General features: G+C 36.1%; 2 protein-coding genes across 3 annotated transcripts; both read left to right on the top strand.

The window, feature by feature from the left end:
• The first annotated feature begins 1,167 nt into the window (after positions 1-1,167).
• Positions 1,168-12,124, top strand: LOC132618346 (probable lipid-A-disaccharide synthase, mitochondrial). Of its 2 annotated transcripts, none has more exons than XM_060333410.1 (8): positions 1,168-1,508; positions 2,465-2,564; positions 2,730-2,835; positions 2,938-3,158; positions 3,517-3,595; positions 9,343-9,581; positions 10,694-10,920; positions 11,525-12,124. In XM_060333410.1, exons 1-8 carry the CDS (start codon positions 1,273-1,275, stop codon positions 11,715-11,717), a joined length of 1,401 nt encoding a protein of 466 aa, XP_060189393.1. In that variant the 5' UTR covers positions 1,168-1,272; the 3' UTR covers positions 11,718-12,124. The 2 variants fall into 2 exon arrangements, with proteins under 2 accessions (XP_060189393.1, XP_060189394.1); XM_060333411.1 differs by having other exon boundaries at positions 1,305-1,429.
• A 4,613-nt stretch (positions 12,125-16,737) lies between these two features.
• LOC132619540 (heat stress transcription factor A-6a-like) lies at positions 16,738-17,922 on the top strand. The gene is made up of 2 exons (XM_060334411.1): positions 16,738-17,115; positions 17,209-17,922. Exons 1-2 carry the CDS (start codon positions 16,738-16,740, stop codon positions 17,920-17,922), a joined length of 1,092 nt encoding a protein of 363 aa, XP_060190394.1.
• The last annotated feature ends 6,964 nt before the right edge of the window (positions 17,923-24,886 follow it).

Here is a 24,886-nt window from a genome sequence, read left to right as displayed (position 1 = left end):
ATGACAATGAGTCCATCATTATTAATTTAATTGTTTGATTTTCTAAGCATTTGTTTTTTAACATTGTTTGTGTTATTAATATGAGATTCACCTTTTTTTTTTTAATATTGCTTGATTCTATTAATATGGGGTCCATTTTTTTTTCCCGTGAGTTTGGATGTGGTGAGTTCCACTTTTTTTTCTTTTTTTTTTTTATTGCTCGATGTTATTTAGTATGAGGCCCACCCTTTTTTTTAAGGGACAACGGACGATGAAGCATGGGTCTAAACCCATGCTTTACATAGTTTCTTTTTTTTATTGGATTCACCTTTTTTTTTAATATTGCTTGATTCTATTAATATGGGGTCCACTTTTTTTTCCCGTGAGTTTGGATGTGGTGAGTTCCACCTTTTTATTTTTTTATTTTATTGCTCGGTGTTATTTAGTATGGGGCCCACCCTTTGTTTTTGAAGGGACAACAGACGAACCCATGCTTCATATAGTTTTTTTTTTTTTTTTATCTTTATTTTTTATATTGCTTGGTGTTGTTTAGTATGGGGCCTACCCTTTTGAACATTATTAGTTTGCATTATTTTTATGCTATATATATATATGTGTGTGTGTGTGTTCAAAACACGATTGATATAACATTGTAATTTGTGCTCCGTATCTAAAACTTTATTATATTAGTGTTTGCTAAGAATACAAAGTGTGAACTTTTTTTTTTGACATTGTTTATTTTTTTAATATGAGATTAACTTTTTTTTTTGTATATTGCTTGATTTTGTCAATATGAGATACCATGTTCAAAATACGATTAATATAACATTGTAGTTTGTGCTCCGTAAATTATATTAATGATTGCTACGGATACGCATGGCGTTTAATATGGGGCTCACAATTTTTTTTAACATTGTTTATTTTTTTAATAAGAGATTCATTTTTTTTAATATTACTTGATTTTATTAATATGGGGTTCATTTTTTTTTCCGTGAATTTAAATGTGATAGGTTTCACTTTTTATGGGGGGCCCACAATTGACGAACGACTAAGAGCGAGTAAAACTCACTCTTCTAAATAGTAGATAAGATTTATTTTTTATTTTCGTGGGCCTGTTTAATATTGGGGGGCGGGGGGCCCAATTTTTTTTTTATTTTATTTATGGAGGACCATGACGGACGACGAAGAGTGAGTAAAACTCACTTTCTAAATAGTAGACTTTACTACTTTCCAAAACCAGGGTTTTACTAAGATTTCGTTTATATATATATTTTTTCACAGGTTAGCAAAGATATGAATATTAGAAGAGTTTGGAATGTGAATAGTGAGATTAACATGACGTTGTTATGGCAAATAAGAAGAAAATTCTCAGTTACAAGTAAATGTGCAGTTGATTTGGGTTCAAAAGATGGTGAACTGAGAGTCTTCATTGTTGCTGGAGAAGTTTCTGGTGATACAATTGGTTCCCGTGTTATGAATTCTATAATAAAGCTTTCTCCTTTGCCTGTCCGTTTTGCTGGTGTTGGAGGGTAACATATCTCTTTCATATGTACTAGTACTTATCTTGTTTTGTCTTACTCTCTTCCTTTTTATGGCTTGCCAAGAACATTTTTTTTTTTTTTAATTTGCAACTCTGTATGTAACTTTTAATATGAGTAGGAAATTTGAGGTACACCCCTATGATTTTGAACTACTATGGTCTTCATTGAACTGCAAAATGACCGCGCCAAGAACAGTTTTTTTTTTTTTCCAACTCTATGGGTGTGTTTGGTATTAAGGAGAATGTTTTCTTGGAAAATAAGTGGGTTTCTTACTTATTTTTTAGTGGTTGGTAAGTACGAAAAAAAATGGAGCATGTGGGGGTAGGGAGGAGACAGTGAGCTTGAAATGCTTCTCTATCTTTTACTTCTTTATTCATCACATGTTTTGCCTTCTTTAGGTCTGCCAGAAAGTTTTTAATTTGTAACTTTTAGTTTGAGTAGGAAATTTGAGGTACACCCCTAAGATTCTAAACTAATATGTTCGTCACAGAATTAATAACTACACCTCGAGATATTTTCGTTTTTCCTCGGTATTCTTATTGATAATTAGTAGGTGTTTGGACATGAACTGAGTGATATTTCAAAAAAAGTAGCAGTTGAGAAAGGGTAATGGGATGTTGAAGTTGTGTTTGACATGCATTCGCGCGAATAAATGTTGAAGTTTTGTGAGGGAAATTTTGTTACTTGAAAAGCTGACGTTTTTCAGATTTGGAGTGAAAAATTGACATAAGGTATAACCAAACAGGTTTTTGAAAAAAAAAAAAAAAAAAGACTTAGAAGAAAAGCAAAAACAATTATGTCCAACAGGCCTTAGTAGTCCTAGCTTGTTGAGTTTACATTTAAACTTGAAAAATATCTCATGCTTTTCCCTAGTCAATAATGCAGCAGGCATAAGTTAAGTTGTCAACTCCTTAATTATCATTATTATTTCTGTGTATTTCCAGGAAGATGATGTCTACGCAAGGGTTGAATTCTTTGTTTCCAATGGAGGATATTGCAGTAATGGGCATTTGGGAGTTGGTGCCATATCTTAATCAATTTAGGGTATGAATACTTGTGAATATCTGCATAAAGAAAATCAAATTATAGTTGTTTCAAGTCATTTACTTGAACTGATACTTAAAAGTTAAAAGAAAGAAAGATTTGTGCTTTCTGAATAGTTAGGTACATGTATGAAATTTGGACCTTATTTGGATTTTGAAATTGCAGGTTAGGCTCAAACAAACTATAGAAGCTGCTCTTTCGTTTAAGCCTCATGTCGTACTCACTGTAGACTCTAAAGGATTCTCCTTCCGTTTCTTAAAGCATTTGAGGGGTAATGTTCTGTAGCTTTTGTGAGTTCGAAACAGATTTTTCACGTTTTGCTTGTGCACTGGGAAAAATAATGTATTAGGAACACAGTAAATACATTTTGCAGCTACTTGTGTTCAACAGGGGATGTTTAGCCCTCTGCACTTCCATTATGTATCACCATCATTTTGGGCCTGGAAAGGTGGTGAAGCAAGACTAAAAGGACTTCTTCAGTTTGTGGATCATGTATTATGCATTCTTCCATTTGAGGCAGAAGTCTGTAGATCAAATGGCCTAGCAGCAACCTTTGTTGGTCATCCCACCCTTGAAGATGTTTCGGAATTCCAGGTAAATCAGGATTTTGATATGTGTTTTATTCAACATTTGTTACATGACAAGTAGTAGTAGCGAGTAATGACGTGGTAGTGCTTCCTTCATTACTGAAATTATGCCTTCTAAGCTCTAGTACTATAGTCTATAGTTTGGGTTTTAGCTTTTGAGCATGTAGATATTCTTTCTTTTCAAGAAACAATTTACTGAGAATTCGTGTATGATTTCGCTGGTGCGATAGAGAAGTTCTTTCCTATCAATAAACAATTTCACTAAGAGCTTTTCCACTATGCAACAGTGAAATTAAAATCTAATGTTGTTTGGTGGTGGAAGGATCATTTTCGTAATAGTAATGTAGTTTAATATTGGATTTTAGGGGAAGGATGCCACAGAAAGAAGACACAGAATTCAAGGAAATGCTGAAGCATTTCTAACTGATTATGGAATATCATCAGGTATGTTAACTTGTACGATACTGTTTCTAGAAAGTTTCTGCTGTAATATACTAGATTATATTTGTGCATAATGTTATCCAGTTTTGTACTCATGATGAGAGTCTAAGTTGCTTAATGTGTGAAAACCTTTCGATTTATATGAATAATATATATGTCTATGCTTTTGCTGTAATTTTTCATTTATCTAACAATGCAAGATCTTGCTCTCTGTGTTCACTTCTCATATGTTGAAATCTATGTCTCCTTTTCAGTGGCTTACCAAAAAAGAAAAGGATATTGTTGCTCCCAAACCCACACGCAAGTATACGTGGTCGTACAAGTAATATAGAACTTTTAAGTCCAGATATCGATTCCACAGAGACTTCGATTCTATTGTTAAACTAATTCAAATTCGAATAAAACTATACAAGAAAGTGAAAATCAAAGTGTTTGTTGTAACTAAACTAAAACTGAAAAGTAAACAATTTATAATGGGTGTTTTTGTGACTGAGAATATTTCGACAAAGATTGTAAGGTTTATCAGATGGTGGAAAGTTCTAGGGTCATGGCTTTCGACAATCCAGTTGATCTTCTGACAATTCTACCTATCTTATTTCATGGGTTACTAGTTGACAGGTTAATTATAACTTTATGAGTATCTTCCGAGTTGCTCACAAGCCTGTAGATGCTACTATAGCGCCTATATTCCTATGGTCGCTAGAGGTAACAAGAACGCATTTACTTCTCTGTATTCAACTAAGCAAGGCTAAAGGGTATATTCCTATTCTCAGTAGCGAAACGATTTTATCGAACAAGCCTTATTTATTCTTATTACGCATGCAAATTCCCTATCCCTAGTTCAATTCACACGCCACAGATAGTGTTCAACTATTGGCCAGATAATCAAACAATTAAGATCAAGAATAAATAAGCAACCCAAAATACGGAAATTTAATCGATAGAAATTGTCGTCGAACCAACTATCATGTCTTTCGCCACAACCCTAAAATTAAGAAGTTTAGCTACTCATGATTCTAGATGAGCAACAAGAATTCATGAAGAAACTAGGGTTGAAAAAGATGAAAATAAAATATAACTTAGAGAGAAAGTAAAGATGACGGCTTACAAGTCTTAGAATAATCCCAGCACACCGTTCTCAACCCTTCAAATAAGTATTTATAGTCTAGGAATTTAATAACTACAGAATAGAAAAAAATCCTAATTAAAATCGGACAAGTTAAACCCGTCCCGTGCTGGCCGCGCGTCGCGGGTCCAGCACGAGACCTTCAGTGAAATTTGGATGTTGATTGTGCCAGGTCTGCGACGCCTATGCAGCGCGGGCCTCCTGGTTTCCGTGACTCAACCTTCACGTATGCTTCCTTCAGTTCAATTTGTTCCTTTTTGTTCATCACTTGTGGTCTTCGACTCATCACCTCGTGTAATCATCATATGCTCCAAAATCAACCACTTTTAGCCCGGTTTTTCATCGTTTGTCTTCATCGTACCTATACACATGAAATATAACGACATAAGCTCAAATACGACGATTTCATAATAGATTAAGCGATAAAAGTCATAAGAATAGGATGTAAAATGACACGAAACATAGATATTTGTGCCAAATGACACGAAGCATAGATATTTGTGCCAAATATCACCACCCCCACTTAGACTTTGCTCACTCTCGAGCAAACACAAACCAACACCAAACTACACTTCTAGCTCAACTCATTCAAACAGGTCTGCAACGGGATTCACCTAGTATGGCTATCTAAAAAGAAAGATTTCAAAACCAAAACAATGAGCCAAGTTACGAAAGCCATGCCAAAGATTTAAAACCCTCATTTTTAGCACCAGTGACCACCTTCCCCGAAAAACACTCCACTTTTAAAAGCAATTGACCCAACGACTCCACTTTAAAGCATGTAAGCAACCTTATGATCAAGAAATCAACACTTCACCACTCTATTGCTAATTATGTGCCCTTACCAAAAGAGAGTAGCCTATATCTCTCAAGAATCACATATGTTTAAATCGATGGTCATAAAATCAATAATTACGCTCACTCTCACAAAGAATATCACATGCAAAGAACGACGTACCATAGGCTTGCCCGTAGTGTAACCACTCCACTAATACAAGTAAGACGAACCTAGAATCAAGTAGGACTTTGAGGGTTGTAATGTAGGCTAAGGGATGGGTAGGAATTATTTGGATAATAGTGACTAACCTCCTTAAGCACTTTAATACATATACTTCTATCATTCTTGCACAATTTCTTCATTAGCCCTTGTTCAACACCAACCAACCTTTAAATTTCTCCCAATTCACCCATTTTTCTTTGTTTAAGCACCACTCTTTTAAAAGTCACACAAGTTAGAAGGGAAACTTTTTCGCTACATTTTTTCAGTCTTTTTCAGATTTCTTTCTTTTCTCTTTCAATTCCCAACTAACAAGTGAATTAGCTCTTTTCATTCGGTGCTCCCATAGTCTTCCTAGATTACAATTAACAACAACTTCCCCTTTTTCATTCACATCCCAACTCCCATTATATATGTAAATGATTAAAGTGCTCATAGAGTATCTGGATCAAAAATCAAGTTTTATAGCACGAAGGGGTAAAGGCTAATTATTGCTATCAACGAAAAGGCTAAAGGCTCAAAAGAGTTCACTAGGGTGCTATTTACAAGTTGGTAGGATAAACATTTTAGGCTTTTTAGTGACTAATCAAAGAAACGCCTCTATCATTTCCTAGGCTCAACCGAACATTTCGCTTCGCGAACACACAGGGCAAGTTCTAGATGTCAATACCAAACATGGATACAAATGCAAAACCTTAGACACACATGGCACACAATCAACGCAAAAGGGATCCGATTGTCCCTCGAATCAAACAACAATAAAAATCAACAATGCCAAGTGGGTCATAACGAGTCAAACAAAAACAATTTGCAATTGCTTTCAAGAAAAGTGATACAATTTCAAGGCATGCTTTCACAAAATTTTTTAAGGTTACTCATATGTCAATACTTCACCTAACCCATGCACCTAGCATTTGAATATGCCTATCCTGAAGACAAATTTTTCCTGAAGCAGGTTGTCATCCACCCGTCATCAGGAAAAGCCCTTTCTATGACTATACAAGAAAAATTTACCTACGCCCGGTTCAAACCCCCCCCCCCCCCCCCCGGGGGAAAGAACCGAGGCTATAAGAAAACCAAAGGGGGTGGATGATGAATGCTTGCTAAGGAGGGACTTAAAAGGTTATCAAAGAAAAATAAAGAACCTAAAATCTTTTTGCAATTTTTCAACCTTTTTTTTTCTCGACACTAAGACTCAAAACTGCTTAAAGAAAATATCCTAAGGCATACTAATCATCATCCGCAATCTCAAAACATGTTGTTACAAACCAGGGACGTAATTTCCCACCCCACACTTAAAATTATGCAATGCCCTCAATGAATATATATTTGAAAAAATAAAGCGCAAACGAGGTAAGAAATACTCCCTGGGGCCCACTAGGGCCTAGTCATCATCCTTCAAATCATCGGCCTCACCATCCTCTGGCTCGGCCTCCATAGCATTTTCTCCCGAAGCCAAGTGTGACTTTACCTCCACCCCAGCTTCAATGTTTTCCATCATCAAGTCAAACGAGTTCACATCCTCGTCAGCTGGCAACTTGGTCTCACCACCAATAATAGCAAGAGAATATGGAGTATGCGGGACCTCTTTTAACACACCAGAGAAACCTGCATTGAATTTCTCACCCGCACACATGTCCATCTGAGCCAATAAACTGGACTGGCCCTGTCTCTCTTCAGACGGTGTGAGATTCACCATCCTGTTAAGCTCGGGTGCCTTGACATTTGAAATGTCAAGCACCTCTTTTGGTGCATCCATGATTCGGTCATATGGCTTTTGCAACTCCTCGCCAAAGCGTAGAATATACGAGGTGAGAGTGTTGCCAAAACTCAATCTCGGAAGCGAATTGTCACACACACTTTTCATCTCTTGCAACATCAAATGGCCTATGTTGACGGGCTGCCCCGTCATCAAAAAGTAGACAATGCAAACTCGCTCTTTATGGACTTCTGAATAGTGCTCCAAAGGCTAAATGCGATAGTTCAATATGTGCAACCACACTCGGGCATCTTGGCAGAAATTGCTCATTCTCAAGAACTTATGTTTCCTGTACTTTCCAGCATAGCGGGCCCATGAGGCCTTAGAATCAAGACCACACAAGGTTTCTCGAATTGCTTTGTAGTCCGGCTTTTTGATGAATTCAGCCAATGGCTCGATAGGATAGTCACGAACGCCAAGGTGAGCACATAGGGTCGAAGCTGAAATCGGTATCCAGTCACCCCTCAAATACACGACTTCCGGCCACTCATCTCCAGTGAACTTAATGTTGGTGTAGAACTCCAACACCAAGTCAATATTGCACAACCATGGTGAGTCGAAGATTTTCACCCACCTATCTCAACAAGCTTGTTGGACACACGCTTGTATTTCACCTTTAGAGTGGCCGAGTTAATAGCCCGCTCATGCATATATCCAAGTGGAATGTCTTTGGCAAACTCCGCGTACCAAGTACGATGGCCCATGACAAGATCAGGCGCAGGCTTCCCTGGTTGAGCTTGGTGGATGGGAGTCCCTTCTTGCTTACCCCCTGAAGAGGATTTTACCGACTTCTTCCCTTGTGTGGGATTTGCTCGGGTTCGCTTTGTTCCTTGGGATGTGGAGGTGGCTGTGCTCTTCCTCGTGGGTGAACCGTTTTTCCTGCAAAACAACCCAACTCCAAATACCGACTTCTTCCCTTGTGTGGGATTTGCTCGGGTTCGCTTTGTTCCTTGGGATGTTGAGGTGGCTGTGCTTTTTTCTCGTGGGTGAACCGTTTTTCCTGTAAAACAACCCAACTCCAAACTTGAAAATCCTCTTACGCATGCAAATTCCCTATCCCTAGTTCAATTCACACGCCACAGATAGTGTTCAACTATTGGCCAGATAATCAAACAATTAAGATCAAGAATAAATAAGCAACCCAAAATACGAAAATTTAATCGATAGAAATTGTCGTCGAACCAACTATCATGTCTTTCGCCGCAACCCCAGAATTAAGAAGTTTAGCTACTCATGATTCTAGATGAGCAACAAGAATTCATGAAGAAACTAGGGTTGAAAAAGATGAAAATAAAACAAAACTTAGAGAGAAAGTAAAGATGACAGCTTACAAGTCTTAGAATAATCCCAGTACACCGTTCTCAACCCTTCAAGTAAGTATTTATAGTCTAGGAATTTAATAACTACAGAATAGAAAAACATCCTAATTAAAATCGGACAAGTTAAACCCGTCTCGTGCTGGCCGCGGGTCCAGCACGGGACCTTCAGTGAAATTTGGATGTTGATTGTGCCAGGTCCGCGACGCCTATGCAGCGCGGGCCTCCTGGTTTCCGCGACTCAACCTTCACGTGCTGGCCCAGCGACGCGGGGCTGGCACATATGCTTCCTTCAGTTCAATTTTTTCCATTTAGTTCATCACTTGTGGTCTTCGACTCGTCACCTCTTGTAATCATCATATGCTCCAAAATCAACCACTTTTAGCCCGGTTTTCCATCGTTTGTCTTCATCGTACCTATACACATGAAATATAACGACATAAGCTCAAATATCAATATTGATTTCCTTTTCATTGTTTGGTTGTATGCTAATCCTTCAATTTCGGTAATCTTCCTCATCTTTTTAATTATGTTTGCTAATTTAATTTGAAGGATCCCCGGTTATTTCCTTGCTTCCTGGAAGTAGATTACAGGAGGTTACTCGAATGTTCCCCATATTCTCAAACACTTTGGAGCAATTAAAAGGTTCTTTTCCGAATTTGGTAGCAGCAGTTCACGTGGCACCTAATCAACATGTGGAAGACTACATCAGCAAAGCTGTTAGTAAGTGGTCATCATCTGTTGTATTGGTTTCTGGAGGATCACACCAGATGAAATACAATTCATTAAGTGTAAGGACTTGAGTCTTCTACTTATAAAAAGAAATAGTTAAGTAGCTAGAACTACAGTTATGCCCTCTATTCTGGCTTTGTACTTTCGGGGCGCAGCAGAAGGTTTGAATGTTCACTAATCTAGAAGAGCTCAACTATTTCGAGACATATTGTGACCAAAATGACTCAACGAATTTGAAATATGGTATAATCGGAAATGGGAAAAGTCTCTTGGTGGTCTTCGTTAGGTACAAACCTCAATTATTTACGCCTCACAATGGAATGCTGGCATATTTTCATTCTTCTTTGTATTGAGTTGTTCCTCACAATGCTGAGAGGATGATAGTCACTGTGATTTGGGAAGAGCCAGCCCTTGGCCCATAGTGATGGGTCTGGATGGGGGATATCTAATGAGGACCTAGTCTTTGCTACTGAAGGCTGGCCAATAGGAAACCATGTTGTCTTGTTCTAGTTTTGTCCTTGATGATAGGTAGTATATCACGCTCTTGGCAGATTTGAAGCTTTTTCAAATCCAGAAAAGTAAGAGTAAGTGAAAAGTAGTTGATGCTTGGCTTATTGGTAAAAACTTTCACAAGATTTATGCTTGTCTTTCTTTTCAAGTTGTTTCATTTCTTTCAGCAATTCAAAGAGTTGTAATATAGATTAGATTATCGATAGATGTAGGATGTTTCAATAGTCAGTAATTACATCAAGGTTGGTTTTAAATAATCTTTGTTTTTAACCAACAATATTTTTCCTAATTTTTTTTTGTTTTGATAATCAATATTTTTCCTAAATATAGTTAGTATTTGTATTGTGTGAAATTATTTACTTGACACTCTGTCACCATCATTTCCTTCTTATTAAAACCTGAAACTTCAGTTCATATTTTGTTATTCTTTAGGGGAACATACAAAGCCTAGGGCATCAGTTTTCTGCTGTTAAATCATCTTATGAGTAAAGAAGTGACGTTTTCTGTGTATGTCTAAATCAACAATGGAGATAATACGTGGATCCATGTGTTTGACTGTCCTTTCTTTTTCTTTTCCTTTTAAGGTTCATGGATATCTAAATTGTCTCGCCATGTTTCAAGGTGGAGTTGGTAACTTGAACTGTGTTTCTGCATAATGCAGGCTAGCATTGTAGCACTATGTACTTCTGGTACGGTTGCGATGGAGATGCAGCTTGCACGACTACCATGTGTTGTTGCATATCGAGCCCATCTCCTGACAGAATGGGTTATACGTTACAAAGCTATTATACCATACATCTCTCTTCCTAATATTCTATTGGATTCAGCTGTAATCCCTGAAGCTCTATTTCGGGATTGCACACCTTCTAAACTGTCATCATTGCTCAAGTAAGCTTCCCCTAAATGGTCCTCGTTCCTTTTTTGGTTTCTCACTTTGTCTGAAGCAATTAAACTTAAAACTGTGATGATGTATAAAGTGTCTTGTCTTACAATATCCTCTATGAAATGCATGAGCTGGTTGCCTTTGTTTGGGTACTATGGTTGGGAAGAATATAAGAGAAGTATTGAAGGAAAAACTATACATGTGCACTGAGCCTTGTATTTTTGGCAATTCTGGTGTCATCTTTTACATGTATGTGACACGGAGTTAATGCTAGCTTTTCTCAGATCCTTGCATTTATAAGGAACTGAAAAGCACTGTACATACTCTGCACCTTCTTGGTACTTTTTTTTTTTTTTTTTCATCAATAAAATACCTTTTAAAAAAAATAGACCAGCTGGCCATGAAGCAGGAGATTATACTGTCTTCTACCTAGCAGTTTGTTATACTTCTTTCTGTAGCAAATGCTGACCGAACCAATTAAAGATGGAACAAAAGGTTTTTAAGTTGATAACTAGAGAGCTGCAATTGTGTGCCTGTGTGTGTGTGGAAGTACATGCTATAAATCTATAAAATGGCTTAAAATATGATTCGGGAATCTTGAAATCGCAGGGATTTAATACTTGATGACAACCTTCGAGAAAAACAAATTATTGCTGCTGAAAAGGTTATTAAGCTGCTAAGGCCTCCGCAGACGAGCTTTGGTTGCTCAACCCAGGGGAAGATGAGTGTTCCGGTTTCTGATTGTACACCAAGTATGGTAGCAGCATATGCAATACTGTATTATCAGAAGAAGCTGGAATAACATGTTTGGTGCTAATTCAAGCGGTTGTCATGAGCAAAATGGAAATGAGATGCAGGCAGAGAGTTTTGAAGATAATCTGTTGGGAGGTTAGCAACTGGAAGGCAGTTGAATCATATCGGTTGTGGGTTCTTTTTCAAATTATGTTAATTTTGTCAGTTGATTTCCTTCCTCAGTTTTCAGTTGCATATAGCTTCAATCTCTAACAAGCTCAAGTTGTATCTGAGAGCTGTGTGAAATAGTTAATGAAAGTTATCCCGTCTTAGTCGATCTTCCTTCTTCCTCTTCTCTTCTCTCTCAATTTTCGATAGCACTACTTCAGTGGTTATTCAGATTAAGGACTGTAACTGCTGTGTGCATTGGATTTATGATGTGAGAAATCGGAGGAGATTAGAAATATTTCTAAGAGATATTGGAGATTTATCTGAGAGTATCCTAAAATCAAAGGCTATCAATTATGATGTTCTGAGTGTTTGATCTATTCAAATATTCTTGATGAGTTGGCTAGACACATGGTGATACAAGCTCTTTGTCTGAGTGCTTTAATAATTCTTAGTGATGTAAACTACGACTTGGTTGATACAATCAACTTATGAAATTGCGGAGGGTCATTTAGACCCCGTGAGTTCTAAGTTTTTTTGGGTAACAAATGTGAATATATCACCATAGACATCAAAAGTATTACACCAAAAAGAGTACCTAAAGACTACAACCACCTTCTAGGAAAGGTGTTAAAAGAGTGAATTATGAAATCTAGATCGGACTCCTATCTATACTTGTTCTTCTCATACACATATATCTATCTATACTATTTTAAAAACATGAATATAAATGTTTGTTGACCAAAATATCCTTTAAATATTGAACGACTTTTATACCCTTAATAAGCTCTAATCTTATTTCTTTTCTATAATATTAATGTACAAAAATGTGAAATACTTCATTAGTTGTATAATCCAAATCAAAATATATGATGGTGTATTCTTCAACAACAACAACAACATACCCAGTTGAATCCCACAGTGTGGAGTCTGGGGAGGGTTAAGTGTACGCAGACCGTACCCCCACCTTGAAAGGTAGGGAGGCTGTTTCCGAAAGACCCTCGGCTCAAAAGAAAGTAAGGGAAAAAAGTCAGATACTGACAAGCAAATCAAAGCAATGCGAAAGTGAGAAATAACAAGAGTAAAGAAGTCATGATAAAACAGCATGGAAAGACAAGACCCAACACATAAAAGCAGGAATCAAAGGGCAATAAAAAGTAGAGCAAAATTACACCTACTAGTGCGACAGAAAAGCGAGACTGCCTATTAGCCTTCTATCATAATCTGAGCCCTCCACAACCTCCTATCTAAGGTCATGTCCTCAGTAATCTGAAACTGCGCCATGTCCTGCCTAATCACCTCTCCCCAATATTTCTTTGGCCTCTCTACCTCTCCTAAAACTGTCCATAGCCAACCTCTCACACCTCCACACTGGGCATCTATGTCTCTCGTCTTCACTTGCCCAAACCATCTCAGTCTCGCTTCCCGCATCTTGTCCTCCACCGATGCCACTCCAACCTTGTCCCGGATGTCCTTATTCCTGATCCTATCTCTCCTAGTGTGCCCACACATCCACCGCAACATTCTCATTTCCGCGACTTTCATCTTCTGCACGTGAGAGTTCTTGACTAGCCAACACTCTGCCTCGTACAACAGAGTCGGTCTAACCACCACTTTGTAGAACTTGCCGTTAAGTTTTGGTGGCACTTTCTTGTCACACAGCACTCCGGAAGCGAGCCTCCATTTCAACCATCCTGCACCAATACGATGTGTGACATCATCGTTAATATTCCCATTTCCTTGTAAAATAGACCCAATATACTTGAAACTTCCTTTCTTTTGAATGACCTGGGTACCAAGCTTCATTTCCATGTCAGCCTCTTGAGGTACGCCATTGAACCTGCACTCCAAGTACTCTGTCTTGGTCCTACTCAACTTGAATCCTTTAGACTCTAACGTCTATCTCCAATTCTCTAGCTTAGAGTTAACTTCGCTACGAGTCTTGTCAATCAAGACTGTGTCATCTGCGAACAACATACACCATGGCACCTCACCTTGAATTCGTCGCGTCAATCCATCCATCACCAAGGCAAATAAAAATGGGCTAAGGGCTGATCCTTGATGCAAACCCATCAGAACTGGGAAGTGCTACAAGTCTCCTCCTATAGTCCTTACCCTGGTCTTGGCTCCATGATACATGTCCTTGATCACTTTAATGTACGCCACATGTACACCTTTAGCCTCCAAGCATCTCGACAGAACCTCTCTTGGCACTTTATCGTAAGCTTTCTCTAGGTGAATGAATACCATGTGCAAGTCCCTTTTCCGCTTCCTATACTGCTCCACCAATCTCCTAACAATATGATGATGGTGTATTCTTATCTTTTAAAAAAACTAATTCGTAACATAAACAATTTCAATCCCAATAATAATCAAATTCTTGGACTTATTTCATTCTTGAAAAGATCTAGATTTTTTTTTTTTTTTAAATTCTAATCCTATTCATAATCAAACTCTCCCGTAGGACACATTTTATATATCTTAGTTCTTTTTTCTCGTGCAATGCTAAAAAGTATATTTTTATTTTTAATCTCTACCTTGAGTACACAAGTTATTATGTATAAAAAGAGCTACAAACGTACGTACACTAAATATATTTATCTGTATTATACATTTCTAAGACACAATGGTTCAATTATACCAGGATCCTTGAAGGTGCATCTAAAGATAGGAGGGGTGATACCTTGATAAGTTATCGAATGTGTGTTATTTCTATTTTAATAGTTTGTACGGATTAAATATTTTTCACTAAATATTGCAAACTTGAAAAGTTAGTGTTATTATAAAATTGGGAATGCTAAATTGTCTAATAATATCTTTTACCTCACTATTAAAGTTAATGTCTACTCATATTTTTGTAATATAATATAATGACAAGTAATATTACCTAACATTTTTTATGTGATAAATTGATAGGGAATAATGTGCAACGCACATTCGTAGAAACTAATATATATATATACATAGAGAGAGAGAGAGAGGTTGAGCTAACACCGTGTGTTCTCTTACCCCCTGTTTGGATGGTGGTTTCCCGTGGTTCATTAATGTATGGTTTTCTAAGAAACCATGTTTGTTTCCATTGTTCTTAAAATTATGTGGTATGGTGTTGTAAACCCGTGGTTTATTTCATGGTTATATAATCATGAAAAGTCCCAATTTTTGAAACCACGGATTTGGTGGTTTTTCCGTGGTTACGTATTTCATTTCTCCATTATACCCTCCACCCTCCACCATCCACCCCACCCCCACACCACCCCCACCCCACCCCCACCCCTGCCCCACGCTACCACTCACCTCCACCTACCTCCCGCCACTCACCCCAACCCCACCCCCTCCCTACCACCCACCCCACCCCCAACTACCCCACTCCTCTGCCACCCACCCTCACCACCCTAACCACCACCCACTACTCCTCACCACCGCCCAACCCCACCCCACAACAACTCACCCTCACCCTCATCCCACACTACCCACCCCTCCACCACTCCTACCCACTACCCCTTACCACCACCCAACCCCACCCCCACAACCACTCACCCCCACCCTACCACCCACTACCCCCACTCTCATCTCACAATCACCCACCTCACACCACCCACCCCTCCCCCACTCACTACTTACTTATTTTTTAAAGTTCATATTTTATTCTTTACCTGAGTTTTATTAATATATATAAATTATTTCTAATTAAGAGTTAAGAGTATTTTAGTAAACTTACAAGTTATTATACAGTACCATACAGTCAAACCAAACAATACAAATGTTATTAAACTACAACAAACGATACAGTCTATCCAAACATTGTATTCATTAATACTGTACAATACAATGCAACACCATACTGTACCATACCATACTGTACATTAATGAACCACGGGAAACAACCATCCAAACAAAGGGTTAGTCTAGTCAACTAGAGTCCGTATAATATAGGAGTAAATAAAAGAATAGATCACGGGCTAAACCAGAAATAAAGGCACTTTAAATTTGCGTGACCAGGAATAAGTTTAAAAACTAATTACAAAGTGGCCAAACTGGTTAGAATTTCTTTTCATGGAAGTAAACAAGTTTTAATTTTCTCCGCATATTAGGAAGTTCCTGCATGTTGCATTTGCATCCCTTAATGTGCATTGTGTTACCTTAGCTCATTGCAAGTATCAGTTTACTCAAGTATATATTCTTTTTCTAAAATATTTTTACCTATTCCCCATTTCATCACTAACAACATGGATTGATCTACACCCTTAGTTTTCTTATGTCCTTTCATTACAATATTTGGGGAAAAAAAATTACAAAACAATTAAACTAGACTTTCTAGGGTACATATTCCACATTTATAAACAGGTGTTTACATCACACAAATAAATGTAAGACATGTGTCCAATCTAAAATATTTGATAGAAAAAAACTAGGGACAATAGCCTTGTGATATCTAACATAGCACATTTAACTTTTAATTAATAAAATTGTATGCTTTTGGTCCCTCTATGTATGAAATATGTTATATTTAGACCACTTTTTAAGATCATATCACGCTCAAATATTGAGTAATAATACAAATTTATCATTACACGTAGCTAATTAAGTCATGTAACAGTTGATAATTCGGTAAATTTGTGACGAGACGCAAGCATAAGCATTAAAAGTGCACTACTTCAAATAATTGAAGGTTCAATGTGTTTAGTCGCATATCATTAGGACCAAAATCACAAATTATCAATTTAGGGACCTAAAGTGTTATCAACCCAAAAAACTGAAAGTTAGGGGGAATGCATGTTAGAATAAGAATGGTACTTATATAACTAGAAGAGTACTAGTATAAAATTTCAGAAAACTGAGCACTTATCAAAATACATTGAGTCTTGAACACTTGATCAGCTAGTAATTTTCTTTGAAGTTCATTGTGAAAGATATCTTCAACGATGGAATCAGACAGAGGAAAAGACAAAATGACAAATATAGATGATATTATTGAAGTTTTGGGAGAAGGTAATGAAGGGCTAAAAGATGTTCACATAGGCATATCAATGCTAGAGGATGATGATCAATGTGACAACATAAGCAATGAAGCACTTCATGGCAATGTTTCGAATCGCCGCAATTCTCAAAGGCGACCATGTCCGTTTGTGTTAAAGACTTATGAAATGCTTGCTGACATTCAGTTCAACTCCTTGATTTCATGGAGTAATAATGGTACAAGCTTCATTATTAACGATTGTCATAAATTTGCTGCTCAAGTTCTACCTTGTTTCTTCCGCCATAACAATATATGTAGCTTCGTCTGCCAACTCAACAGCTATGTGAGTATGATTTTGTTAGTATTGCATTGTAGTGGTATGTTATATTTGAGAACTTGAGACTATTTTTGTTTTTTTTTCTTTATGAAATAATAGGGATTCAGGAAAGTAAGTTGGGGCAGATTTGAGTTTCGGCATGAATTGTTTCAGAGAGGAAAAAAGCAGTGGTTGAAGAATATCAAGAGGATGACTCCAAAGTCCCAGATGAATGAGCAGCCAACTGAGCAAGCTATTGATGAAACGGCTACGTTTACAATGGAAAAGGAAATTAAAGAAATCAGGGAAGAGCAAGTCGCAATGAGGGAAGAAATCATAATGCTGCAACGGCGACTAGAGATATTAGAGAAAAAGATGGAAGACAATACGCAAGTTGGGAATAATATCTCCTCTAAGAAAGCCAAAATGCTCTTGTTCAACTCTTTATTTGCACGCACACGAGAGCTAGGCAGCACTGAAGTTGCACAGGAACATAGTGATGAGATAGAAGATGGTGTTGAAAACAAGGGAAGAGGCGATCGAGGTGAAAAAAGGAAAATGCAAATTGAAGAAGAGTTGGGGGGAAAGAATGAAGGGAGAAAGAAGATTGCAAGTGCTGCAGATTTTAAGTCTGATTCATATTTGGGAAAAATGCTCATGGATGAGATGAACATGAATAACTTGGCTCAAGAGCAACCTGATAATTTCCTGGAATCGGAGGAGCTTGCTGGAAGTCCGTCTTTTTGGACTGATTATGTGGAAAAGATGGATCACAAGGCTATCTTCTCTGGAGTTCGCCCTGGAGTTTCACCCTCATATGATGTTTCTCCTTGAAAATCATACATCAAAGGTCTCTCGCGTATCCTTATCTACCTACAATGTCCTAAGATCATGAAACGCATTTGTAATTCCCAGCTTCTTATTTGTTTTTTTTTCCTTCCACAGTTTTCTGACTTAAATTCGTTAAGCAGGAACATGAACTTAGGAGGTTCGCATGGCAACCCAAGCTGACGATGCTGTCACAAGACTTGTTTGCTTGTCGTTGTTAGTTGTTACCACTAGTTTTTTCTTATTGCTGAGGAATTCTATTTCTACACCCTTTTTTCTTTACTAAATGCAACTTGATAATGTTTCTATTTAGACAATTACTCTTTCCTCTCTTATTACTAGTATCAGTTAAGTTGATCCTTTGACATATGGATATTAACAGTATCTGTTATATGGGTAAAAAGAAGTCTCAGAAATCATGAATGCTTGTCTGTCTATCCCAAGTTTGCTATATTGGGTTTATGGTTCAAAGAAGAAGCAAGAATATGAACTACCATAACATAACAGATGCAAATACTCCTAATTGCAGGCAGGTAACTTCACTAAAACACACACCACGCATATGCAGTAAAGTTAATGGAATTTGGAATCACATAAATACTTTGAAGGACTCCTCCACGGAAGAAAATCATTTTTCGAAAAATGTTCGTGCAATATTCAACTCTCATGTACCTAAAGCAACAAGAACAATACATGCTGAAGAGCATTTTAGAAACCACACTAGTTAAGGAACTCTTCAAACAAAGCCTCAAACCAAAATTGCATAAGCGTTTGTTCGTTGAAGTGACATTGTGTCGTTAAAAGGCTTGGTTGAATATTGTTCAAAATGAACCAGCAAAAAATCTGTAGAAGATACAAATTATACAATCTCGCAACTCTCCTGTTGATGTTGGTCATTTCACCTTTATTATAATGCAAATTTAGGAAGATGGATCCTGTAGTAAAAAAGATTTTGGTAACAGCGCAGTTGAATTTCAAGGTAAATCCACTGGAAGCTCCAAGGTAATGTCAAGCGTGCAACTGAAACTTGGGGTTGATTTCTCAGATGGAATAAAGAACAAAAGCAACTTTCTGAGATAATAGTAGCTATTCGTAGTCGAGTAGTCATCTGAGAAATCAACCCTCAAACTTACAGACGTAATTTAGGACTGACGGGTAATTTTTGGTTCCCAGATACTAAGGTATATCAAAGTGATATTTACCATAACTAGAATTTAGATGTGCAACGTCATGGTTTAGCATTAAAAGCAATAAGGGGGAAAATAAAGGCTGCTAACGAGAATGCTCAGTTGAGTGGTGTTGGAAATCTTACGAAAAATACTTCATCACGAACACGGGTAGGGACTTTTTTTTTTCACGAACACTTGTAGGGACTTCCCTTTATCACAAACACTTGTAGGAACTTCTTCTTCTTCTTGAAGAAAATACTTGATCACGAACAATTGTAGAGAATTCTTCGTAGCTTGAGGCATGCCAATGACACTGTCCTTAAGGATATTTCACCCGGTATGGGTGTATCCGCCAAGATTCAACAAGCTCTTCTAGTACAAAACTAGGAGGCAGAATCTAACAAAGATTTATCTCATAAAAACCCAACAATACAAAATGAGAAAAAGTAGTTTTTCCTATATTTTTTCTTTTTTACTAATGAAAACAACTTTTAGTATATATAGATTGAAATAGGGACCTGATATTATGGATAGAATAAAGATGACTGAAGGCCATTCAAATGGTCCAAATACTTTTTCTACAATACAATCAATATTCTGAATATAATAGAGTAAAAGCCAATAATGGCAATTCATAATGGTCTGTTGCCATTGCAACGTTAGGATAGAATTCAAGATATAATTATATATCATAAAGTGTCATCAAGTGACCAAATTAAATACAATAATACCGTTTGGCAATGGAAAATTTATTCAACATGAATTCTGCCATTAAGGCTAATAAAATAGAATCAAGTCTTTTGCATTAAAGTCAACAAGAACATTAAAAATATTCTTTTTATTTTTGAGATATTAAATAGAAAATAATATTTTTCTAACAATCCCCCATATATCTCAAAAATAATAAAATAAGAAGTTTTACTGGGTTTACATATATGAGTACAATGTGTCGAATCTAGTTTCTCGTAGACTATGAACCAGACCTAGATAAAACAAGATTAAACTTACAGAATAGTTGGTGAAGTTTACAACTTCTATGAACCAAAAATTCTTTTGTAAGCTCATGGTCTTATTCTATCACATCATACTCGCACAATCTTTGTCGTTATCGCGGTTTTGCGCTAAGAGGCCATGCGCGTGTCCTGGTATTCATGAGTGCTCTAGAAATCCGTCACAATTTCATAGGAGCGGCACCACTCCACACTCATATAGGTCCACCCATCAAGTGTATTCTGTAGAGCAATACACCACCTATAAAGGATATGGTAATGGATTAAGAGTTTATAGCTCAACCTCACTTTGCCTTGCAGATTTGCACTATATTCACACACCATAGGAAGGGACATAGTTTAATAGTGCACTTTTGATCAACTAATGACTTGTTATTACCCATATGAACCTAATTCATGGGATCTCCAATCACATAGGTTGGGTTACCATCATTGTTAATCTTCTCAAATGACAAAAGTCTCATTCCCCTCGATGTTTCTTTTAGTCTTGTGAATCGGCCAAATTCACCTCAGACTTCACACAATTATAAAAACTATCACATCTCACAATAGCGCTATTAAGAAATTATTTTCTCACACAACTAATGTTGTTTGGCAACCCCAATATATACATGTTGGTTTTATTCCAACCTCAATACTCACTAAGAAGTATCTTAACCTCATCACTAGCCAACTTCAAACCATAAACTCATATTTCATTATGATCTACTTGGCTTATTTTCATATTAATTATTACACCCCCACAAAGGGTAAACACATACTCACTAGTGGATTTTGAGATCCACTTAGCATCATTGTATCCTCTCTAGTACATCAAATATTAATTCACTATAACACTTATCCATCAGTTGGTTCTTTTCAAAATCATGTACCGAGAAAAGAAATAACACCATAATTTTTTTATTTTTTTTTCAAAAACATTTTGAATAACAAGACCAACTGAAATATTATCACTTTTAAAACATTCTCTCAAAATAACTCTAATAAGATATCATGACCCCCATAATTTCAAAAATTTCAAAGGAAGGACTTTCATGCCTCATAACACCGTAACCCCCACATTTTCAAAGTATTTAAAATAGGGGAACAATACTTTCATAACTTCACAAGTAGTATTACTAATTCTCATAAAACATTTCATCTTATAAATAACAAGCTAATAATATAACTCACCCAAATAGCTATACTCACAATATGTCATCATCAATAAATATTTTTAAGAAAAACAATATGAGAAAAATAAGTATCGATATTAAAAGTCTTTTTTTAAAAAAAAAAAATAGTAAGCACATATAAATCATAATTCCAATACTTATTGTCCACAATTTGGAAACAACCTCATCATCTTCAAATAGAGTATTCACTCCAATGATAACACCAATATTTTTCAAAAGTAGTTTTAAGATTTTTTTTTATAAATTCTAAGATCTTGAATAGTTCTTGAATTACCAACATAAGTAAATCATTTTTCTTTTTCTTCAACTTGAGTGTAGAACTCAAATTAACTTTACTTGTACAAATATGACTAGTAGTATCAAAGTCATCTAACACCCAATATCTTACATTAGCCACAAAAGATTCGCTCGAGAAATGACCACAATAAATATATCATCCGCTTAACCAAAATTATTTTTAATTAGCGGGATTATCATTCTCCGAATCTTCTCTACATTGATGAATATGATGACATAATTCGTCACACACAAAATAATAATTATTCCCATCAAAACCTTCTCTATTAGTGTTGCAGAATCTGATCAATACCATATCATTTGATACATGAAGTTGACTTTGTCCAGCATCATTCTCATAAAAAAAATATTAGGACCAAAGTAAAATTTCCATATAAATATCTCACATTTGTAGAAAAAGAAGTTTGTCATAATTCAACATTTCTTCATCCAAATCATCAAGCAAGATAATTTTAAAGCATAAATTAAATTTACCAAATCTCTTTAATGTACGAAGAACACAACTTATACAAACACAGATCTCAAAGATAGGTCTACAAATTCTTGCACCATAATTAGTCTATAAAGATAAACATCAATTTCAAGCCAACTTTTCAAAAAATTATCACAACATGTAGATGCATATTATTATACATATCTTTGCACTCATCTTACACCTTAAATATAGATTATCCACAAATATACAAATGGCTTGGACATTATTTAAGAGCTACCTAAAATAATATAACAACAACACAAATTTATCACAAACCCAAAAGCAATTCATTGTATTTAGCATTTTGTTGACCCAAATGACTAAGACAAAAAAAAAAAAGATTAATTTCAGAGTCTACATTATCCAATATAAAAACGTTCACCACAAAATCTCAAACTTGTAGAACATCGTGATAAACCCACTTATAATTTTTACGCTAGAAGTCTGCTCCACAATTCAATATTAAATCTTAGAGAAGATAATCACTAAAACTACTATCCAAGCACAACTTAAAAGTCTCAAATAAAAGTATAAATTAATCATATCAAAATCATTACTACTTTACTTTTAGATCATATATTTTCCATTATACTATAATTCAGAAACATACCTGTAACTTAGACAGATTGTACTAAGTTATTTTTCTTTTAATTTTTCGTAAGAACATAGTATGAAATATCCTTAAGATTGTTGGAAATCTTACGAAAAATACTTCATCACGAACACGTGTAGGGACTTTTCTTTTTCACGAACACTTGTAGGGACTTCCCTTCATCACAAACACTTGTAGGAACTTCTTCTTCTTCTTCTTCTTGAAGAAAATACTTGATCACGAACAATTGTAGAGAATTCTTCGTAGCTTGAGGCATGCCAATGGCACTGTCCTTAAGGATATTTCACCCGGTATGGGTGTATCCCCCAGGATTCAACAAGCTCTTCTAGTACAAAACTAGGAGGCAGAATCTAACAAAGATTTATCTCATAAAAACCCAACAATACAAAATGAGAAGAAGTAGTTTTCCCTATATTTTTTCTTTTTTACTAATGAAAACAACTTTTAGTATATATAGATTGAAATAGGGACCTGATATTATGGATAGAATAAAGATGATTGAAGGCCATTTAAATGGTCCAAATACTTTTTCTACAATACAATCAATATTCTGAATATAATAGAGTAAAAGCCAATAATAGCAATTCATAATGGTCTGTTGCCATTGCAACGTTAGGATAGAATTCAAGATATAATTATATATCATAAAGTGTCATCAAGTGACCAAATTAAATACAATAATACCGTTTGGCAATGGAAAATTTATTCAACATGAATTCTGCCATTAAGGCTAATAAAATAGAATCAAGTCTTTTGCATTAAAGTCAACAAGAACATTAAAAATATTCTTTTTATTTTTGAGATATTAAATAGAAAATAATATTTTTCTAACAAGTGGCACTCAACTTCCAGTAATTGGCCACCAAATTGAGTTGAATGCCAGAATGGTCACTCAATTTAGAGTAATTGGCAGCTAAAACTACTCAACTTTGTTTTATCTTTCAAAAGTCATCGGATTTTGCCTAGTTAACTTTCAGGGTCCATTTTGATACCTATTTAATGACGTGACAACGTAAATTTTTAGGAAAAAAATTAAAATAAATAGTTAGACTTATTTAGGACCCAACCCATCCTAAATTGACCCAATTTTTAACCCGACCCGCTTACCTTCAATTTCTTACATAATTTGCACGATTATCCTTATTCGGGAGTGGTCTTTAATTTTTGGCCCATAAATTACTGGTCTTTAATTTTTGCCCTTCGCCTAATATATCGAGGTTCTCAGTTCGAACCCAGGCTCAGTCAAAATAAAAAAATATTCGCAAGGTAGAGTTTCGTAGCAAAATTAGGCATATTCGGGCAAAAGTTAGGCCTTAAGGCCTAGTTTTGCCCGAAATTAGACCTATTTGAGCAAAAGTTAGGCCTTAAGGCAAACTTTTGCCCAAAATTAGGCCTTAAGGCAAACCTCTGCCTTAAAGTCCAACTTTTGCCCGAATAAGCCTAATTTTGGGCAAATATTAAGCCTTAAGGCAGAAGTTTCGCGAAAGTCTTGCCTTGCGATTTTTTTTTTGACTGAGCAGGAGGTCGAACCCAGAACCTCAGAATATTTTCGCCCACTTTTTTAAGCAAAGGGTAAAAATTAAAGACCAGCAATTTGAGGGACAAAAATCAAAGACCAGTGCCTTTGAAGGGCAATCCATGTAAAAAAATGTTTTAAATATTAGGGAAGCCCTTAATAACATTTAATCATCGTATTCTTTTTACGGAAAATGCTCAAGTATGCCATCGAACTATCAGAAATGGCTCATTTATGCAATTGGTCAATAGTTTAGCTCATTTATGTCATCGCCGTTACCAAAATGACTCATCCATGCCATTTTTCATTAACGTCGGTTTTACACTATTAGATATGACACGTGACCTCCAATTAGAGGTCTACATCGTTTAATTAAACCAACACAAATTTATGGGTCGGGTTTTAGTTTAAGTTAGGATTTAATATGTGTTGGTTTAATTAAACGACGTGAACCTCTAATTGGAGGCCACGTGTCATATCTGATATCGTAAAATCGAGTTTAACGAAAAATGACATGGATGAGCCATTTTGGTAACGGCGATGACATAAATGATCCAAACTATTGACGAGTGACATAAATGAGTCATTTTGATAGTTCGATGGAATATTTGAGTCTTTTCCATTTTTTTATTAAATAATTAAATATTATTAACGTCATCCCTTATATAGTCAACTCATTTTAAGCGGGTCGGATTTAGGATGAGTTGAGTCCTAA

This window comes from Lycium barbarum, chromosome 11 (genome assembly GCF_019175385.1).
Source record: "Lycium barbarum isolate Lr01 chromosome 11, ASM1917538v2, whole genome shotgun sequence".
NCBI lineage: Eukaryota > Viridiplantae > Streptophyta > Magnoliopsida > Solanales > Solanaceae > Lycium > Lycium barbarum.
Note: the sequence above shows the minus strand (reverse complement) of the source record. Positions and strands in the feature narration are given on the sequence as shown.